General features: G+C 54.3%; 1 protein-coding gene across 1 annotated transcript in view; it reads right to left on the bottom strand.

The window, feature by feature from the left end:
• Window positions 1-16,939, bottom strand: part of LOC119958406 (polyunsaturated fatty acid 5-lipoxygenase-like) — a 43,085-nt gene that overhangs the window by 18,793 nt on the left and 7,353 nt on the right. The window contains exons 4-6 of the mRNA XM_038786921.1: window positions 3,330-3,452; window positions 1,907-2,013; window positions 296-465 (exon numbers count right to left, since the gene is read on the bottom strand). Of these exons, the coding sequence (XP_038642849.1) occupies window positions 296-465; window positions 1,907-2,013; window positions 3,330-3,452 (400 nt within the window). The remainder of the gene's footprint in view (window positions 1-295; window positions 466-1,906; window positions 2,014-3,329; window positions 3,453-16,939) is intronic.

Raw genomic sequence — 16,939 nt, 5'->3', positions numbered from 1 at the left:
CAGAAAGTGTTTAATAGCCAGATATTGTCTGAACTCATTTATCACGGCAAGATTTCAATGGTGTCCTTGCCAACCTCATATCTCCTATCCACCATCATCTAAGCTCCTAACTCGCGCCAAGTTGCATTCACTCATCAACTCCATCGGCTACTGATCCACCAACACCTCCATTTTAAAACACCCACGTCCTGCAGTGGACCAAAGCTCTGCCAGACGGAGCACAGAACCATCCAGGATTGCCCATGTCTGGCGTGACCTCTGACTTGCAGGGTGAAAGGTTGAATCTCAATCAGACCTTTATCTCCTCTTCCAGGGTGGAGTGGCCAAGCGAATCCCCGACCATGGCGTCCGTCACGGGAAAATTCGCCGGCATTTTGTCACATTTCCGTATCAGGGTTGGGTCGAGACTGTTCAGGAACTGATATCCGAAGAACCAGTCCTCCTTCCACTGTTCCCTGACAAATACTGGGAGGGGAAACAAAAAGGGAAATTAGAATCATCGGCTTTGATTCACATTAACCTGAAGCCAATCTGGAATATCAGTATCATTACAGGCCCGGAAAATCCCTGCAGAGGAGAATTTCCCCATTGCACTGAGAATATGGAAGTTTGGGGGTGGGGAAAAGGTCAAGATTTGAACCTGGGCTCTGGGTTGTTTACCCGAGGCCCCATTTGCCCAATGAGGTCAAAGGAGAGTATTTGGCAAAGAGGAATGGAGTTCTCCCCAGTGTTCTGGACCAACATTGTACCCTGTGATGTAGGAATTTCAGCTATGTTTCCACGTAGTTATTTGGTGCAGTAAGGGTTGAAATCCTGGGTTAGAGTGTGTATGACTGCTGCGGTCATGTTTTAAAAGAACTTTGGTTTGAAAGACAAACGCGATTCTCCGCTGCCCAGGCCGGGTGGGAGAATCGCGGGAGGTCTGCTCTCGCACCTCCCGCGATTCTCCCACCCCCCCCCCCAAAATGGCGTGTCGCGTTTTGCGACACGCCGCTCGGAGAATCGCGGGCCGCTGCTTTTCACGGCGGCCCGCGATTCTCCGACCCGGGTGGGCCGAGCGGCCTGCCGTTCCCGACCATTTCACGACGGCGGCAACCACACCTGATCGCTGCCGTCGTGAAAACAGCGGGATATGCCCGTTTGGGGCTTGTGGTGAGCCTAGAGGGGAATGAGCACTACGACCGTGCTCGGGAGGGGACAGGCCCGCGATCGGTGCCCACCGATCGTCGGGCCGGCGTCTCAATCGGACGCACTATTTCCCCTCTGCCGCCCCGCAAGATCAAGCCGCCACGCCTTGTGGCTGAGGGGAAGACGGCAACCGTGCATGCGTGGGTTGGCGCCGGCCAACCTGAGCATGCGCGGCTGACGTCACTAGGCGCGTCAGCCGCGTCATTTTCGGCGCGCCGGGCCTTGACGCCAGCATCAAGGCCCCACGGCCATGTTTCCCGGCACGGCCCTCCTATCCCTTCCCGGGGAGGGGAGAATAGGGGGCCAGGAGAGACCTCCGACACCGTCGGGAGAATTTCGCCCCATGTGTGTTTTGAGAGCCAGGGTTGCAGTTAAGCCATCGTAAAATTTTTTGGGCTAATGCAGTTTTGTTTGGATTAATTAACCCCCTGTGTGGGGGTCCGGGGGTCGTCTCGGGGGGGGGGGGGGGGGGGCCGGGAGATCGAGGCACCATTTAAAAATGGGACTAAGTGAGGCCTCGTTGGTGTGTTTGCTGCTGAGGCCTCGGATAGCAACAGAGTCCCGTTCGATAGCGTGGTCTTTCTTGGTGCTGAAGATGCCAGTAAATACCCGCTAAACGTGCTCAACATGGGACTCCGTTAAATCGTGTGCTTTGTATTGTTGGATTTTCCTGGGGCTGTAGACAATTCGGAACCTAATCCTAATTGTTGACTATTACCTGCAATGGGACTCTTGACATTCGTAAAGATATGATCAAAGTCTTCAACAGTAGTCCAAGATTTTCCAACCATGCTCATAAAGTTGCCCAGCACCAAGTCTACAGCACTGAAGAAAATAATCAGAGAAAGGGGGGGGGAGGCGATTAAATAAAGCCTTTCTTGTTCTGAGCGGCGAATTAAGCTTCAAACTATCAATGCTGACCCCATGGCTTTGAAAAGACATGAAAAGAGGGGCTGGGTTTAGCACACTGGGCTAAATCGCTGGCTTTGAAAGCAGACCAAGGCAGGCCAGCAGCACGGTTCAATTCCCGTACCAGCCTCCCCGAACAGGGACCGGAATGTGGCGACTAGGGGCTTTTCACAGCCTACTTATGACAATAAGCGATTGTCATTTAATTTCATTTCACATGTTGTCGAAGCTTTCCATCTTGCACTCATCAGAACAAACTCAAGAATGCCAAATTTCAAACCATCACAGCACCAAAGAAAAGGGCGTGGATTGGTCGTCTAGTTAACTCTGATTGGCTGAGCTGTTGGCATAGGGGATGCATCAGGTAACCACAGGCTCCAAGCTCCCGGGCAATTCAAAAAAGGTGCAAGGTTTGAAGGGTAAATGAACCGCGTTCCGAGCCCGGCTGATGACCTGTGTTTGGTTGTTTATGTGGCTAATGGCACACTCAGGCTTGTGATCATTTGAAACTTGCCATTCTGGCCTTTGCCCTGTGCCCACGAACTCCAGAACCAATGAACATTGATTCCATCGCTACGTCTGCCACAGTGGACAAAGAACAAAGAAGAACAAAGAAAATTACAGCACAGGAGCAGGCCCTTCGGCCCTCCCAGCCTGCGCCGATCCAGATCCTTTATCTAAACCTGTCTCCTATTTTCCAAGGTCTACTTCCCTCTGTTCCCGCCCATTCATATACCCGTCTAGATGCCTCTTAAATGATGCTATCGTGCCCGCCTCTACCACCTCCGCTGGTAAAGCGTTCCAGGCACCCACCACCCTCTGCGTAAAAAACTTTCCACGCACATCTCCCTTAAACTTTCCCCCTCTCACCTTGAAATCGTGACCCCCTTGTAACTGACACCCCCACTCTTGGGAAAAGCTTGTTGCTGTCCACCCTGTCCATACCTCTCATAATTTTGTAGACCTCAATCAGGTCCCCCCTCAACCTCCGTCTTTCCAATGAAAACAATCCTAATCTACTCAACCTTTCTTCATAGCTAGCACCATACCAGGCAACATCCTGGTGAACCTCACAGTCTAGGACCAGGGGGCAGTCTAAACATTTGTGCCAGACGTTTTGGGAGGCTGGATGAACGTTGCAAATATGTCCGATAAAACCATAATTGCTGATTTTAAATCAGAGAGTGATATTTGTTAAAATGCTGTCTCACAGTTACCAACGTGACACCTACGCTTTTGTCGAGGACTGTTTGAAATATCGCTCTTTCTTGGCACTGAACCTCATATCCACAGGAAGGTCACTCACTGAATCAGCGTCAATGCACTGTGGCATATTGGGGGCCCAAGTCATCCACCTAGAACACAAAGGAAAATCCTGCTAGAGTGTGGGGTAAAGACAAGTCTGGATAAAAATTCATTTGGATTTGACTGTGATTTATGAAGATTTGAAATTGAACCAACATTTATTTTTGCGGCCGCCATGAGCTTTTCAACCTCTACCAAGTGGGCACCAAAAGGGTGTAAGGTTCCCCAAACTAACCCCCCCCCATCCACTGTGGTGCTAGTTAAAATGCCAAACAACCCAGCAACCCAGTTCTATGTCTATATCTGTAACATTCTCAAAGAAGTCCAACAATTTTTAAAAGGCAGCACGGTAGCATGGTGGTTAGCATAAATGCTTCACAGCTCCAGGGTCCCAGGTTCGATTCCCGGCTGGGTCACTGTCTGTGCGGAGTCTGCACCTTCTCCCCGTGTCTGCGTGGGTTTCCTCCGGGTACTCCGGTTTCCTCCCACAGTCCAAAGATGTGCAGGTTAGGTGGATTGGCCAGGCTAAATTGCCCTTAGTGTCCTAAAAAATAAGGTTAATTTGGGGGGGGTTACTGGTATAGGGTGGATATGTTGGCTTGAGTAGGGTGATCATTGCTCGGCACAACATCGAGGGCCGAAGGGCCTGTTCTGTGCTGTACTGTAAAGGCAGAAAAACAACGGGAGAGGGGAACCTCCACCCTGGAGCAGGGAGGACCGTGCTGCGGTCAAGCCAGACCCCACGGAAATGGTCAGCGCAGACCCGGGCAATGGTGCAAACGATGATGGAGTTTATTACTACTGAGCTCCAGAGGCACAGGGAAGCGATGAAGGAGGACCCCTTGGTGGCAGTGGGGTCAACAGACGAGGCCGCGATGGCCCCAATAAAGGAAGCAATGGGCAGAGTGGAGCAGAGGCCGGAGGCACAAGAGGCAACGGTGCGGGGTGTCGGACCAGCCAGGGTTGGAAACGGGAGCGGAGGCCGATGTTGTAGCCTTCGCCTCGTTGATCGCCCGAAGGCGGATCCTGCTGGGATGGAGAGCGGCCTCTCCACCCTGTGCCCTGGCGTGGCGGGGGGACCTGTTGGAATACTTGACCCTTGAGAAGGTTACGTTCGAACTGAGGGGAAGCTCGGAGGGGTTCCACAAGTCACGGGAACTATTTATTACGCACTTTCAAGGACTGGATAACATCGAACATTAGTTGAGGAGGGATGGGTGGGTGGGTGAGGGAGGAGGGGGGCTGTGTATGTTAAAGATGGCTATGGGTAATCCCTGATTCCTTTTTTTTTCTTTGTCATTTGTTTATATTAACATGCGGGCTGATGTCTGGGGCAGGGTGGGAGTATGGGATCATTGTTACTGTTATGGGGTTTGAGATATTTGTTGTTGGTTATTGATTGTTGTTGGGTGTAAATTCGGGAGAAAAATTGTGAAAAAGGAGCAGAATAAAAATATTAAAAAAAAAAAAGAGGCAACGGTGCGGGATCGAGAAAAAGCCGCCACGGACCAGGGAGACCGGAGTGCCGCGTTGGGGTAACGAGGCCGGTCAAGACCCAGAAGGCACTGAGAGAAAATGTCGATGACCAGGACAACAGGACGTGCCGGCAGACCCCGCCAGATGGTTGGATTGCCGGAGGACTCAGGGAGGAGGAACCCGCACACAGTACGTAGCGGCGATACTCGGGAAGCTGGCCAGGGAGGAAAGCTTCGCAAAGCCGCAAAGAGGTGCGCCACACCCACAGGCCGCTGCGGCAGCTGACCCAAGGCGGCGAATCACTGCAGGCGATGGGAGTGAGGCTCCATCGCGCGGACGTGCAAGTGGGAAGGACACACCATCCGCTTGTACCAGAATATTGGAGCAGATCGGCCCACAGGCTGGGCAGAATTTAACAGCGCCAAATCCACACTGTTCGAGAGCAAGGTGCGGTTTGGCATGCTATACCCCGCCAGACAATGGGACGCCGACCAGGGATAGGAATATTTCTTGACTACCCGGGGAAGCCAACACGTTCGCGGAAGAACGAACTTCGAGAAGCATCAGTAAAGGACAACGATCTGAATGCGGCAGGGTAGCACGGCGGTTAGCACTGTTGCTTCACAGCTCCAGGGTCCCATGTTCGATTCCCGGCTTGGGTCACTGCCTGTGCGGAGTCTGCACGTCCTCCCCGTGTGTGCGTGGGTTTCCTCCGGGTGCTCCGGTTTCCTCCCACAGTCCAAAGACGTGCAGGTCAGGGTGGATTGGCCGTGCTGAATTGCCCCTTAGTGTCCAAAAAGGGTGGGTGGGGTTACTGGGTTACGGGGATAGGGTGGAAGTGTGGGCTTGAGTAGTGTGCTCTTTCCAAGGGTCGGTGCAGACTCGCTGGGTGGCGTGGGGGGGGGGGGGGGGTGGGGGGGGGGAGGGGGGGGGTTGTGGGGGGAGTTGGGGGGGGAAGGGGGGGCGGTATGGAGTATAGGGGAAGATCCAGATGGTTTGTAAAAATGAGAACTGGACCATTAGGGGGAGCTGCTACGCTATTGGACAACCTGGTTTATAGAAGTGAAAAGGGGGGAGGCATGCGACGCACCTCCCGGGAGGGAGGAAGTGCCAGGTTGAGGGGGGTGGGCGCAAGGGGTGAAAGCAACAACCTAGGGGGGCTAGGGGCGGTGATCGGTCAGGGAACAGAGGGGGGGTTAGGGGAGACGGAGGAGACAAAGGGGGAGTGGGGAAAAGGGAGAGGGGATCACATGGGTAGAGGGGCCTGGGGGGGGGGGGGGAGTCAGGAGATAAGATGGGGGGAGGGGAGGGGGGGAGGGAAGAGGACTGGTTGCAGCAGGTCGCACGTGGCGATTGCGGAAAAGAGGAAGGAGACGGCGGCCTCAACGGGCTGGTGAAAAGATCCAGAGTCAAAACCCTGAGGGTGGACATGGGCCTTCCCACAAGCGACGCACCTGGGAGAGAGGGACCGACTGAGGGTGAGGAAAAGCTGTGTGGGACAAAGGTTTCAGGCGAGGTTCGACACGAGGGCGAGGGGGTAGGCTGTACTAATTCACAGAAAAGTAGCATTCACAGCGACGGACATGGTGACGGACCAGGGCGACGGTTCATAATGATCAGCAAGACCCTGGAAGGAGCCATGGCGGTTCTGGTAAATATATACCCCTCAAACTAGACGATGCACAGCTTGTCAAGAAAACTACGGCGGACATTCCCGACTTCGACTCCCACCGACGCATCATGGGAGACTTCAACTGTGTGCAAGACCCGAAGGTGGACAGATCCAACCCCGGGATGGGGGCCAGATCAGGGATGACATGAGAGCAGATGGGGAGGAGGGGGGTGGTGTGGACTCATGGAGGTTTAGTCACCCCAGGGAGAGGTTTGTCTTCTCCCATGTGCACAAGGCACACGGACTTCTTCAGAGCAGGGAAAATGGTGCTTCCAGGGTTACGCTGATCTCCGAGCATGCTCCACACTACCATGGGCGTGAGGTTGGAGACTGGCCGGGCCCAGTGCCCCCACGGAGGCCTGGATTCAGCCCTCCTTGCCGACAAGGCATTCTGTGAAAGAATAGCAACGGCTACCTCAAAGGAAACAGCACAGGTAAAGGCCGAGACCGGGAAGACGATCGCGGCCCCGAGCGAGAAGTTCGCAAACTTCGACCGGGGCCTGTAAACCTCGGAGCCCCCAGAGGGCCGGATACACCAGTTGTGGGAGAAGACAGGAGACAGGGGCTGGAAGCACAGCTGGGGCTGGTTGAGATCATGGAGGGCACCAGGGCCAGGCGAATTCTCGGTGGACTGGGGGATGTTGAATGACTCGCTGTCGAGAGAGAGGACCTGCCACTCATTGCTGTAAATATCATTCGGCCCGTTGATTCTGGCTAGGCCCAACCCCCCATCCTATTCCTGAAATTGCACCCGAAAGGGTAATTGAGCCTGGCCAATCCACCTAATCTGCACTGGGGCTGGTTTAGCTCACTCAGCTAAATCACTGGCTTTTAAAGCAGACCAAGCAGGCCAGCAGCACAGTTTGATTCCCGTACCAGCCTCCCCGGACAGGTGCCGGAATGTGGCGACTAGGGGCTTTTCACAGTAACTTCATTGAAGCCTACTCATGACAATAGGCAATTTTCATTTGGATAATTAAGGAGTGAAGGTTGTTTGATTTACAATCTTTTGGGCAGCAGGGTAGCATGGTGGTTAGCATAAATGCTTCACAGCTCCAGGGTCTCAGGTTCGATTCCCGGCTGGGTCACTGTCTGTGTGGAGTCTGCACGTCCTCCCCGTGTGTGCGTGGGTTTCCTCCGGGTGCTCCGGTTTCCTCCCACAGTCCAAAGATGTGCGGGTTAGGTGGATTGGCCATGCTAAATTGCCCGTAGTGTCCTAAAAAGTAAGGTTAAGGGGGGCAGGGCGGGGGGGGGGGGGGGGGGGGGGGTTGTTGGGTTACGGGTATAGGGTGGATACGTGGGTTTGAGTAGGGTGATCATTGCTCGGCACAACATCGAGGGCCGAAGGGCCTGTTCTGTGCTGTACTGTTCTATGTTCTAATCTGGAAATTCTGCCAATGAATCACAGCAAAACAGGTCACTGGCACAGGCGCCTGGCTAGGATATCCTCAGCGAGTCCAGTAGATGTTCGTTCGATTGAGCGTAGACATAGTTAAGTGGGCTTTTAAGCTCCCTTAACTACACAAGTCTGGATCCTGCTCGTTGTGGGCGGAATCCAGATTATGAGTTCTTACAAGATCTCGCGACGACCATCGGGAATCCTGGGAGAGGCTTCTCCTGGGATCTATTGGCCGGGGTCTGTCCAGATTCCGGCAGAAAGCGGCCGGTAAACTGCCGCCCAGTAACTCTGTTTGTCTCTGGGTTAGCACGGTGGCGCAGTGGGTTAGCCCTGCGGCCTCACGGCGCCGAGGTCCCAGGTTCGATCCCGGCCCTGGGTCACTGTCCGTGTGGAGTTTGCACATTCTCCCCGTGTCTGCGTGGGTTTCGCCCCCACAACCCAAAGATGTGCTAGGTCGGTGGATTGGCCAGGCTAAATTGCCCCTTAATTGGAAAAAAAATAATTGGGTACTCTAAATTTATAAAAAAAACAAAAAAGAAAACAACTCTGTTTATCTCTGCCTGATCTGCTGAATTTAGATAGATAGATAGGGAAATACAGCGCAGAACAGGCCCTTCGGCCCACGATGTTGCGCCAAACTTTTGTCCTAGGTTAATCAAAGAATTCTGGACAATTTTTCATGGCCAATCCACCCAACCTGCACATCTTTGGACTGTGGGAGGAAACCGGAGCACCCGGAGGAAACCCACGCAGTCACGGGGAGGATGTGCAGACTCCACACAGACAGTGACCCAAGTCGAAATCGAACTTGGGATCCTGGAGCTGTGAAGCAATTGTGCTATCCACAATGCTACCGTGCTGCCCTTAAGAAGTTAACCTACACTCCATTATTCTACCCTAATCCATGTACTTATCCAATAGCCGCTTGAAGGTCCCTAACGTTTCCGACTCAACTACTTCCACAGGCAGTGCATTCCATGTACCCACTACTCTCTGGGTAAAGAACCTACCTCTGACATCCCCTCTATATCTTCCACCATTTATCTTAAATTTATGTCCTCTTGTAATGGTGTGTTCCACCCGGGGAAAAAGTCTCTGACTGTCTATCTATTCCCCTGATCATCTTATAAACCTCTATCAAGTCGCCCCTCATCCTTCTCCCTTCTAATGAGAAAAGGCCTAGCACCCTCAACCTTTCCTCGTAGGACCTACTCTCCATTCCAGGCAACATCCTGGTAAATCTCCTTCGCACCTTTTCCAAAGCTTCCACAGCCTTCCTAAAACGAGGCGACCAGAACTGCACACAGTACTCCAAATGTGGCCTGACCAAGGTTTTGTACAGCTGCATCATCACCTCACGGCTCTTAAATTCAATCCCTCTGCTAATGAACGCTAGCACACCATAGGCCTTCTTCACAGCTCTATCCACTTGAGTGGCAACTTTCAAAGACCTATGAACATAGACCCCAAGATCTCTCTGCTCCTCCACATTGCCAAGAACCCTACCGTTAACCCTGTATTCCGCATTCATATTTGTCCTTCCAAAATGGACAACCTCACACTTGTCAGGGTTAAACTCCACCTGCTACTTCTCAGCCCAGCTCTGCATTCTATCTATGTCTCTTTGAAGCCGACAACAGCCCTCCTCACTATCCACAACTCCACCAATCTTCGTATCATCTGCAAATTTACTGACCCACCCTTCAACTCCCTCATCCAAGTCGTTAATGAAAATCACAAGCAGCAGAGGACCCAGAACTGATCCCTGCGGTACGCCACTGGTAACTGTGCTCCAGGCTGAATATTTGCCATCCACCACCACTCTCTGTCTTCTATCGGTTAGCCAGTTTGTTATCCAACTGGCCAAATTTCCCACTATCCCATGCCTCCTTACTTTCTGCACAAGCCTACAATGGGGAACCTTATCAAATGCCTTACTAAAATCCATGTACACTACATCCACTGCTTTACCTTCATCCACATGCTTGGTCACCTCCTCAAAGAAGTCAATAAGATTTGTAAGGCAAGACCTACCCCTCACAAATCCGTGCTGACTATCCCTAATCAAGCAATGCCTTTCCAGATGCTCAGAAATCCTATCCCTCAGTACCCTTTCCATTACTTTGCCTACCACCGAAGTAAGACTAACTGGCCTGTAATTCCCAGGGTTATCCCTATTCCCTTTTTTAAACAGGGGCACGACATTCGCCACTCTCCAATCCTCTGGTACCACCCCTGTTGACAGCGAGGACGAAAAGATCATTGCCAACGGCTCTGCAATTTCATTTCTTGCTTCCCATAGAATCCTTGGATATATCCCGTCAGGCCCGGGGACTTGTCTATCCTCAAGTTTTTCAAAACACGCAACACATCTTCCTTCCTGACAAGTATCTCCTCGAGCTTATCAGTCTGTTTCACACTGCCCTCTCCAACAATATGGCCCCTCTCGTTTGTAAATACTGAAGAAAAGTACTATGTTCAAGACCTCTCCTATCTCTTCAGACTCAATACACAATCTCCCGCTACTGTCCTTGATCGGACCTACCCTCGCTCTAGTCATTCTCATATTTCTCACATATGTGTAAAAGGCCTTGGGGTTTTCCTTGATCCTACCTGCCAATGATTTTTCATGCCCTCTCTTAGCTCTCCTAATCCCTTTCTTCAGTTCCCTCCTGGCTATCTTGTATCCCTCCAGCGCCCTGTCTGAACCTTGTTTCTTCAGCCTTACATAAGTCTCCTTCTTCCTCTTAACAAGACATTCAACCTCTCTTGTCAACCATGGTTCCCTCACTCGACCATCTCTTCCCTGCCTGACAGGGACATACATATCAAAGACACGCAGTACCTGTTCCTTGAACAAGTTCCACATTTCACTTGTGTCCTTCCCTGACAGCCTATGTTCCCAACTTCTGCACTTCAATTCTTGTCTGACAGCATTGTATTTACCCTTCCCCCAATTATAAACCTTGCCCTGTTGCTCGCACCTATCCCTCTCCATTACTAAAGTGAAAGTCACAGAATTGTGGTCACTACCTCCAAAATGCTCCCCCACTAACAAATCTATCACCTGCCCTGATTCATTACCAAGTACTAAATCCAATATGGCCTCCCCTCTGGTCGGACAATCTACATACTGTGTTAGAAAAGCTTCCTGGACACACTGCACAAACACTACCCCATCCAAACTATGTGATCTAAAGAGTTTCCACTCAATGTTTCGGAAGTTGAAGTCACCCATGACTACTACCCTGTGACTTCTGCACCTTTCCAAAATCTGTTTCCCAATCTGTTCCTCCACATCTCTGCTGCTATTGGGGGGCCTATAGAAAACTCCCAACAAGGTGATTGCCCCTTTCCTATTTCGGACTTCATCCCGTACTACCTCAGTAGGCAGATCCCCTTCGAACTGCCTTTCTGCAGCTGTTATACTATCTCTAATTAACAATGCCACCCCCCCCCCCCCACCTCTTTTACCATCCTCCCTAATCTTGTTGAAACATCTATAACCAGGGACCTCCAACAACCATTTCTGCCCCTCTTCTATCCAAGTTTCTGTGATGGCCACCACATCGTAGTCCCAAGTACCGATCCATGCCTTAAGTTCACCCACCTTGTTCCTGATGCTTCTTGCATTGAAGTATACACACTTCAACCCATCTCCTTGCCTGCAAGTACTCTCCTTTGTCAGTATTACCTTCCCCACTGCATCACTACGTGCTTTGGCGTCCTGAATATCGCTTCCTTAGTTGCTGGACTACAAATCTGGTTCCCATTCCCCTGCCAAATTAGTTTAAACCCTCCCGAAGAGTACTAGAAAACCTCCCCCCCAGGATATTGGTGCCCCTCTGGTTCAGATGCAACCCATCCTGCTTGTACAGGTCCCACCTTCCCCAGAATGCGCTCCAATTATCCAAATACCTGAAGCCCTCCCTCCTACACCATTCCTGCAGCCACGTGTTCAACTGCACTCTCTCCCTATTCCTAGCCTCGCTATCACGTGGCACCGGCAACAAACCAGAGATGACAACTCGGTCTGTCCTGGCCTTTAACTTCCAGCCTAACTCCCTAAACTTGTTTATTACCTCCACACCCTTTTTCCTACCTACGTCGTTGGTACCAATGTGCACCACGACTTCTGGCTCCTCACCCTCCCCCTTCAGGATCCTGAAGACACGATCCGAGACATCCCTGGCCCTGGCACCCGGGAGGCACATACCTTTCGGGAGTCTCGCTCGCGACCACAGAATCTCCTATCTATTCCCCTTACCATTGAATCTCCTATTACTATTGCTTTTCTATGCTCCCCCTTCCCTTCTGAGCCCCAAGAGCCAGACTCAGTGCCAGAGACCTGGCCGCTGGGGCCTTCCCCCGGTAGGTCATCCCCCCCAACAGCATCCAAAACGGTATACTTGTTTTGAAGGGGAACGGCCACGAGGGATCCCTGCACTGTCTGCCTGTTATCCAAATACCTGACTGTAACCCAGCTACTCTTGTCCAGTACCTTTGGTGTGGCTACCTCCCTGTAACTCTTCTCGATAACCCCCCTCTGCCTCCCGAATGATCCGAAGTTCATCCAGCTCCAGCTCCAGTTCCCTAACACGGTCTCTGAGGAGCTGGAGCTGGGTGCACTTCCCGCAGGTATAGTTAGTGGGGACACCAGTGGTTTCCCTCACCACCCACATCCTACAGGAGGAGCATGCAACTGCCCTAGCCTCCATCCCCTCTTACTTTACAGATTTAGCTGCCTTGTAGACCAACTGGACCTCTGCCCTCTGACTCTGCTTCCAGTCAGCTGTACTCTAAACTCCTGGCTCCCTTCACGCTCTTTGATAAATATAGGAAAGGAAATGTAAGGAGCACCTTACTCCCTCCTCACCTAACTCCCTCAGTCACCAAACTCTCACTGTCGCACTCAAATGCCACAAGTTCAGCACTCTAGTATTTTCCAGTATTTTCTATTTCTTTTCCAGCTTTCCAGCAATTGCAGTATTTTGCTTTGACTTCATTTATCTTGCATCATTTCAAATATGACTTTTTGACTCTTTGGACACATCTCAGTTGAAACAGAAGTAGGATTACAAATATTTAGAACATAGAACGATACAGCGAGGTACAGGCCCTTCGGCCCTCGATGTTGCACCGACATGGAAAAAAACTAAAAGCCATCTAACCTACACTATGCCCTTATCATCCATATGCTTATCCAATAAACTTTTAAATGCCCTCAATGTTGGCGAGTTCACTACTGTTGCAGGTAGGGCATTCCACGGCCTCACCACTCTGCGTAAAAAACCCACCTCTGACCTCTGTCCTATATCTATTACCCCTCAATTTAAGGCTATGTCCCCTCGTGCTAGCCACCTCCATCCGCGGGAGAAGGCTCTCGCTGTCCACCCTATCTAACCCTCTGATCATTTTGTATGCCTCTATTAAGTCACCTCTTAACCTTCTTCTCTCTAACGAAAACAACCTCAAGTCCATCAGCCTTTCCTCATAAGATTTTCCCTCCATACCAGGCAACATCCTGGTAAATCTCCTCTTTGTGGAGCTTTGCCCAACACTTGCTTCAATTTCCAACAATCTGCCTTGACATGTTCCCTCTGACAACGTAACTGTTGAGTCATTGAGTCCCCCCCTTGAGTCATTCTTCCTGGTAAGATCTTGTCCTAAAATGGACACTATTTTTCATCTTTTCCATAAATATTATTTCTCTAAGGCAGGCATTGTCAAACTCGGGGTCGCGGCCCGCGGGTGGGTCGCAGGCGGGTGTCGGAAGGGTGGCGGAGCCGTCCGTCGCCCGAAGGTCGGCCGGGTTGGGTCCCGAAGGTCGGCCGTGTTGGGTCGCGAAGGTCGGCCGGGTTGGGTCGGGAAGGTCGGCTGGGTTGGGTCGGGATGGTCGGCCGGGTTGGGTCGGGAAGGTTGGCCGGGTTGGGTCGTGAAGGTCGGCCGGGTTGGGTCCCGAAGGTCGGCCGGGTTGGGTCGTGAAGGTCGGCCGGGTTGGGTCCCGAAGGTCGGCCGGGTTGGGTCCCGAAGGTCGGCCGGGTTGGGTCGGGAAGGTCGGCTGGGTTGGGTCGGGATGGTCGGCCGGGTTGGGTCGGGAAGGTTGGCCGGGTTGGGTCGGGAAGGTCGGCCGGGTTGGGTCGGGAAGGTCGGCCGGGTTGTGTCGCGAAGGTCGGCAAGCGTAGGTCCCGAAGGTCGGCCGGGTTGGGTCGGGAAGGTCGGCCGGGTTGGGTCCCGAAGGTCGACCGGGTTGGGTCCCGAAGGTCGGCCGGGTTGGGTCCCGAAGGTCGGCCGGGTTGGGTCGGGAAGGTCGGCCGGGTTGGGTCGGGAAGGTCGGCCGGGTTGGGTCGGGAAGGTCGGCCGGGTTGGGTCGGGAAGGTCGGCCGGGTTGGGTCGGGAAGGTCGGCCGGGTTGGGTCGGGAAGGTCGGCCGGGTTGGGTCGGGAAGGTCGGCCGGGTTGGGTCGGGAAGGTCGGCCGGGTTGGGTCGGGAAGGTCGGCCGGGTTGGGTCGCGAAGGTCGGCCGGGTTGGGTCCCGAAGGTCGGCCGGGTTGGGTCCCGAAGGTCGGCCGGGTTGGGTCGGGAAGGTCGGCCGGGTTGGGTCGGGATGGTCGGCCGGGTTGGGTCGGGAAGGTCGGCCGGGTTGGGTCCCGAAGGTCGGCCGGGTTGGGTCCCGAAGGTCGGCCGGGTTGGGTCGGGAAGGTCGGCCGGGTTGGGTCGGGAAGGTCGGCCGGGTTGGGTCGCGAAGGTCGGCCGGATTAGGTCCCGAAGGTCGGCCGGATTGGGTTGGGAAGGTCGGCCGGGTTGGGTCGGGAAGGTCGGCCGGGTTGGGTCGGGAAGGTTGGCCGGGTTGGGTCCCGAAGGTCGGCCGGGTTGGGTCCCGAAGGTCGGCCGGGTTGGGTCGGGAAGGTCGGCCGGGTTGGGTCGGGAAGTTCGGCCGGGTTGGGCCCCGAAGGTCGGCCGGGTTGGGTCGGGAAGGTCGGCCGGGTTGGGTCGGGAAGGTCGGCCGGGTTGGGTCGGGAAGGTCGGCCGGGTTGGGTCCCGAAGGTCGGCCGGGTTGGGTCGCGAAGGTCGGCCGGGTTGGGTCGTGAAGGTCGGCCGGGTTGGGTCCCGAAGGTCGGCCGGGTTGGGTCGGGATGGTCGGCCGGGTTGGGTCCCGAAGGTCGGCCGGGTTGGGTCCCGAAGGTCGGCCGGGTTGGGTCGGGAAGGTCGGCCGGGTTGGGTCCCGAAGGTCGACCGGGTTGGGTCCCGAAGGTCGGCCGGGTTGGGTCCCGAAGGTCGGCCGGGTTGGGTCCGGGAAGGTCGGCCGGGTTGGGTCCCGAAGGTCAGGCCGGGTTGGGTCCCGAAGGTCGGCCGGGTTGGGGTCGGGAAGGTCGGCCGGGTTGGGTCGGGAAGGTCGGCCGGGTTGGGTCGGGAAGGTCGGCCGGGTTGGGTCGGGAAGGTCGGCCGGGTTGGGTCGGGAAGGTCGGCCGGTTGGGTCGCGAAGGTCGGCCGGGTTGGGTCGCGAAGGTCGGCCGGGTTGGGTCCCGAAGGTCGGCCGGGTTGGGTCCCGAAGGTCGGCCGGGTTGGGTCGGGAAGGTCGGCCGGGTTGGGTCGGGAAGGTCGGCCGGGTTGGGTCGGGAAGGTCGGCCGGGTTGGGTCCCGAAGGTCGGAGGGCTGGGTCCGAAGGTTGGGTCCCGAAGGTCGGCCGGGTTGGGTCGGGAAGGTCGGCCGGGTTGGGTCGGGAAGGTCGGCCGGGTTGGGTCGGGAAGGTCGGCCGGGTTGGGTCGGGAAGGTCGGCCGGGTTGGGTCGGGAAGGTCGGCCGGGTTGGGTCGGGAAGGTCGGCCGGGTTGGGTCGGGAAGGTCGGCCGGGTTGGGTCCCGAAGGTCGGCCGGGTTGGGTCCCGAAGGTCGGCCGGGTTGGGTCGGGAAGGTCGGCCGGGTTGGGTCGGGAAGTTCGGCCGGGTTGGGCCCCGAAGGTCGGCCGGGTTGGGTCGGGAAGGTCGGCCGGGTTGGGTCGGGAAGGTCGGCCGGGTTGGGTCGGGAAGGTCGGCCGGGTTGGGTCCCGAAGGTCGGCCGGGTTGGGTCGCGAAGGTCGGCCGGGTTGGGTCGTGAAGGTCGGCCGGGTTGGGTCCCGAAGGTCGGCCGGGTTGGGTCCCGAAGGTCGGCCGGGTTGGGTCGGGAAAGTCGGCCGGCGTGGGTCGCGAAGGTCGGCCGGGTTGGGTCGGGATGGTCGGCCGGGTTGGGTCCCGAAGGTCGGCCGGGTTGGGTCCCGAAGGTCGGCCGGGTTGGGTCCCGAAGGTCGGCCGGGTTGGGTCCCGAATGTCAGCCGATTGGTAAAAATGGGTCCCCGGAAAAAAAGTTTGAAAACCACTGACCTAAGGGTGTTAAAACCTCGTTCAATCTTCGAAGCCCGCTACCAGCTATCAAATATAATTTCCTTTTCCCAAGACAATTCCACAGAAGTTGAGGGACATCGATAAGTTAGATATTCAACATCTTTTCCCAATGGTGGAGGAGTCTAAAACTAGTGAGCATAGGTTTAAGGTGAGAGGGGAGAGATACAAAAGGCCAGTGTGGGTCAATTCATTCACACAGAGGGTGCTGAGTGGCTGGGACGAGCTGTCAGAGGCAGTAGTAGAGGCGGGTTGATCGAGAGCTACATGGCAAAAACGTGACAGCATGGACAGGTTGGACTGAAGGGCCTGTTTTCATGCTGTAAATATCTATGACTCTATTGTTATGGGAGCGGCATTTTCATGGAGTTCAACCAACCTCTCCCTTTAATGTATTGTTGCTTTTGAAGGACACGGCTTGTTCCCCAGGTGTGGTATTACAAATATAGACACGTGGGTTTTTAAACACAAAACAATGTTTATTCCATGAATTCAACTTAACCTTTTAAATAAACATTGGATCCCTTAACACCCCTTACTTCAAAGATAACCCTGAAAATAATACAACACTAAATAATCCCTCAAAATGTTCCTTCAAACCTCCAAAAGACTTAACA

Source organism: Scyliorhinus canicula, chromosome 29 (genome assembly GCF_902713615.1).
Source record: "Scyliorhinus canicula chromosome 29, sScyCan1.1, whole genome shotgun sequence".
Taxonomy (NCBI): domain Eukaryota; kingdom Metazoa; phylum Chordata; class Chondrichthyes; order Carcharhiniformes; family Scyliorhinidae; genus Scyliorhinus; species Scyliorhinus canicula.
Note: the sequence above shows the minus strand (reverse complement) of the source record. Positions and strands in the feature narration are given on the sequence as shown.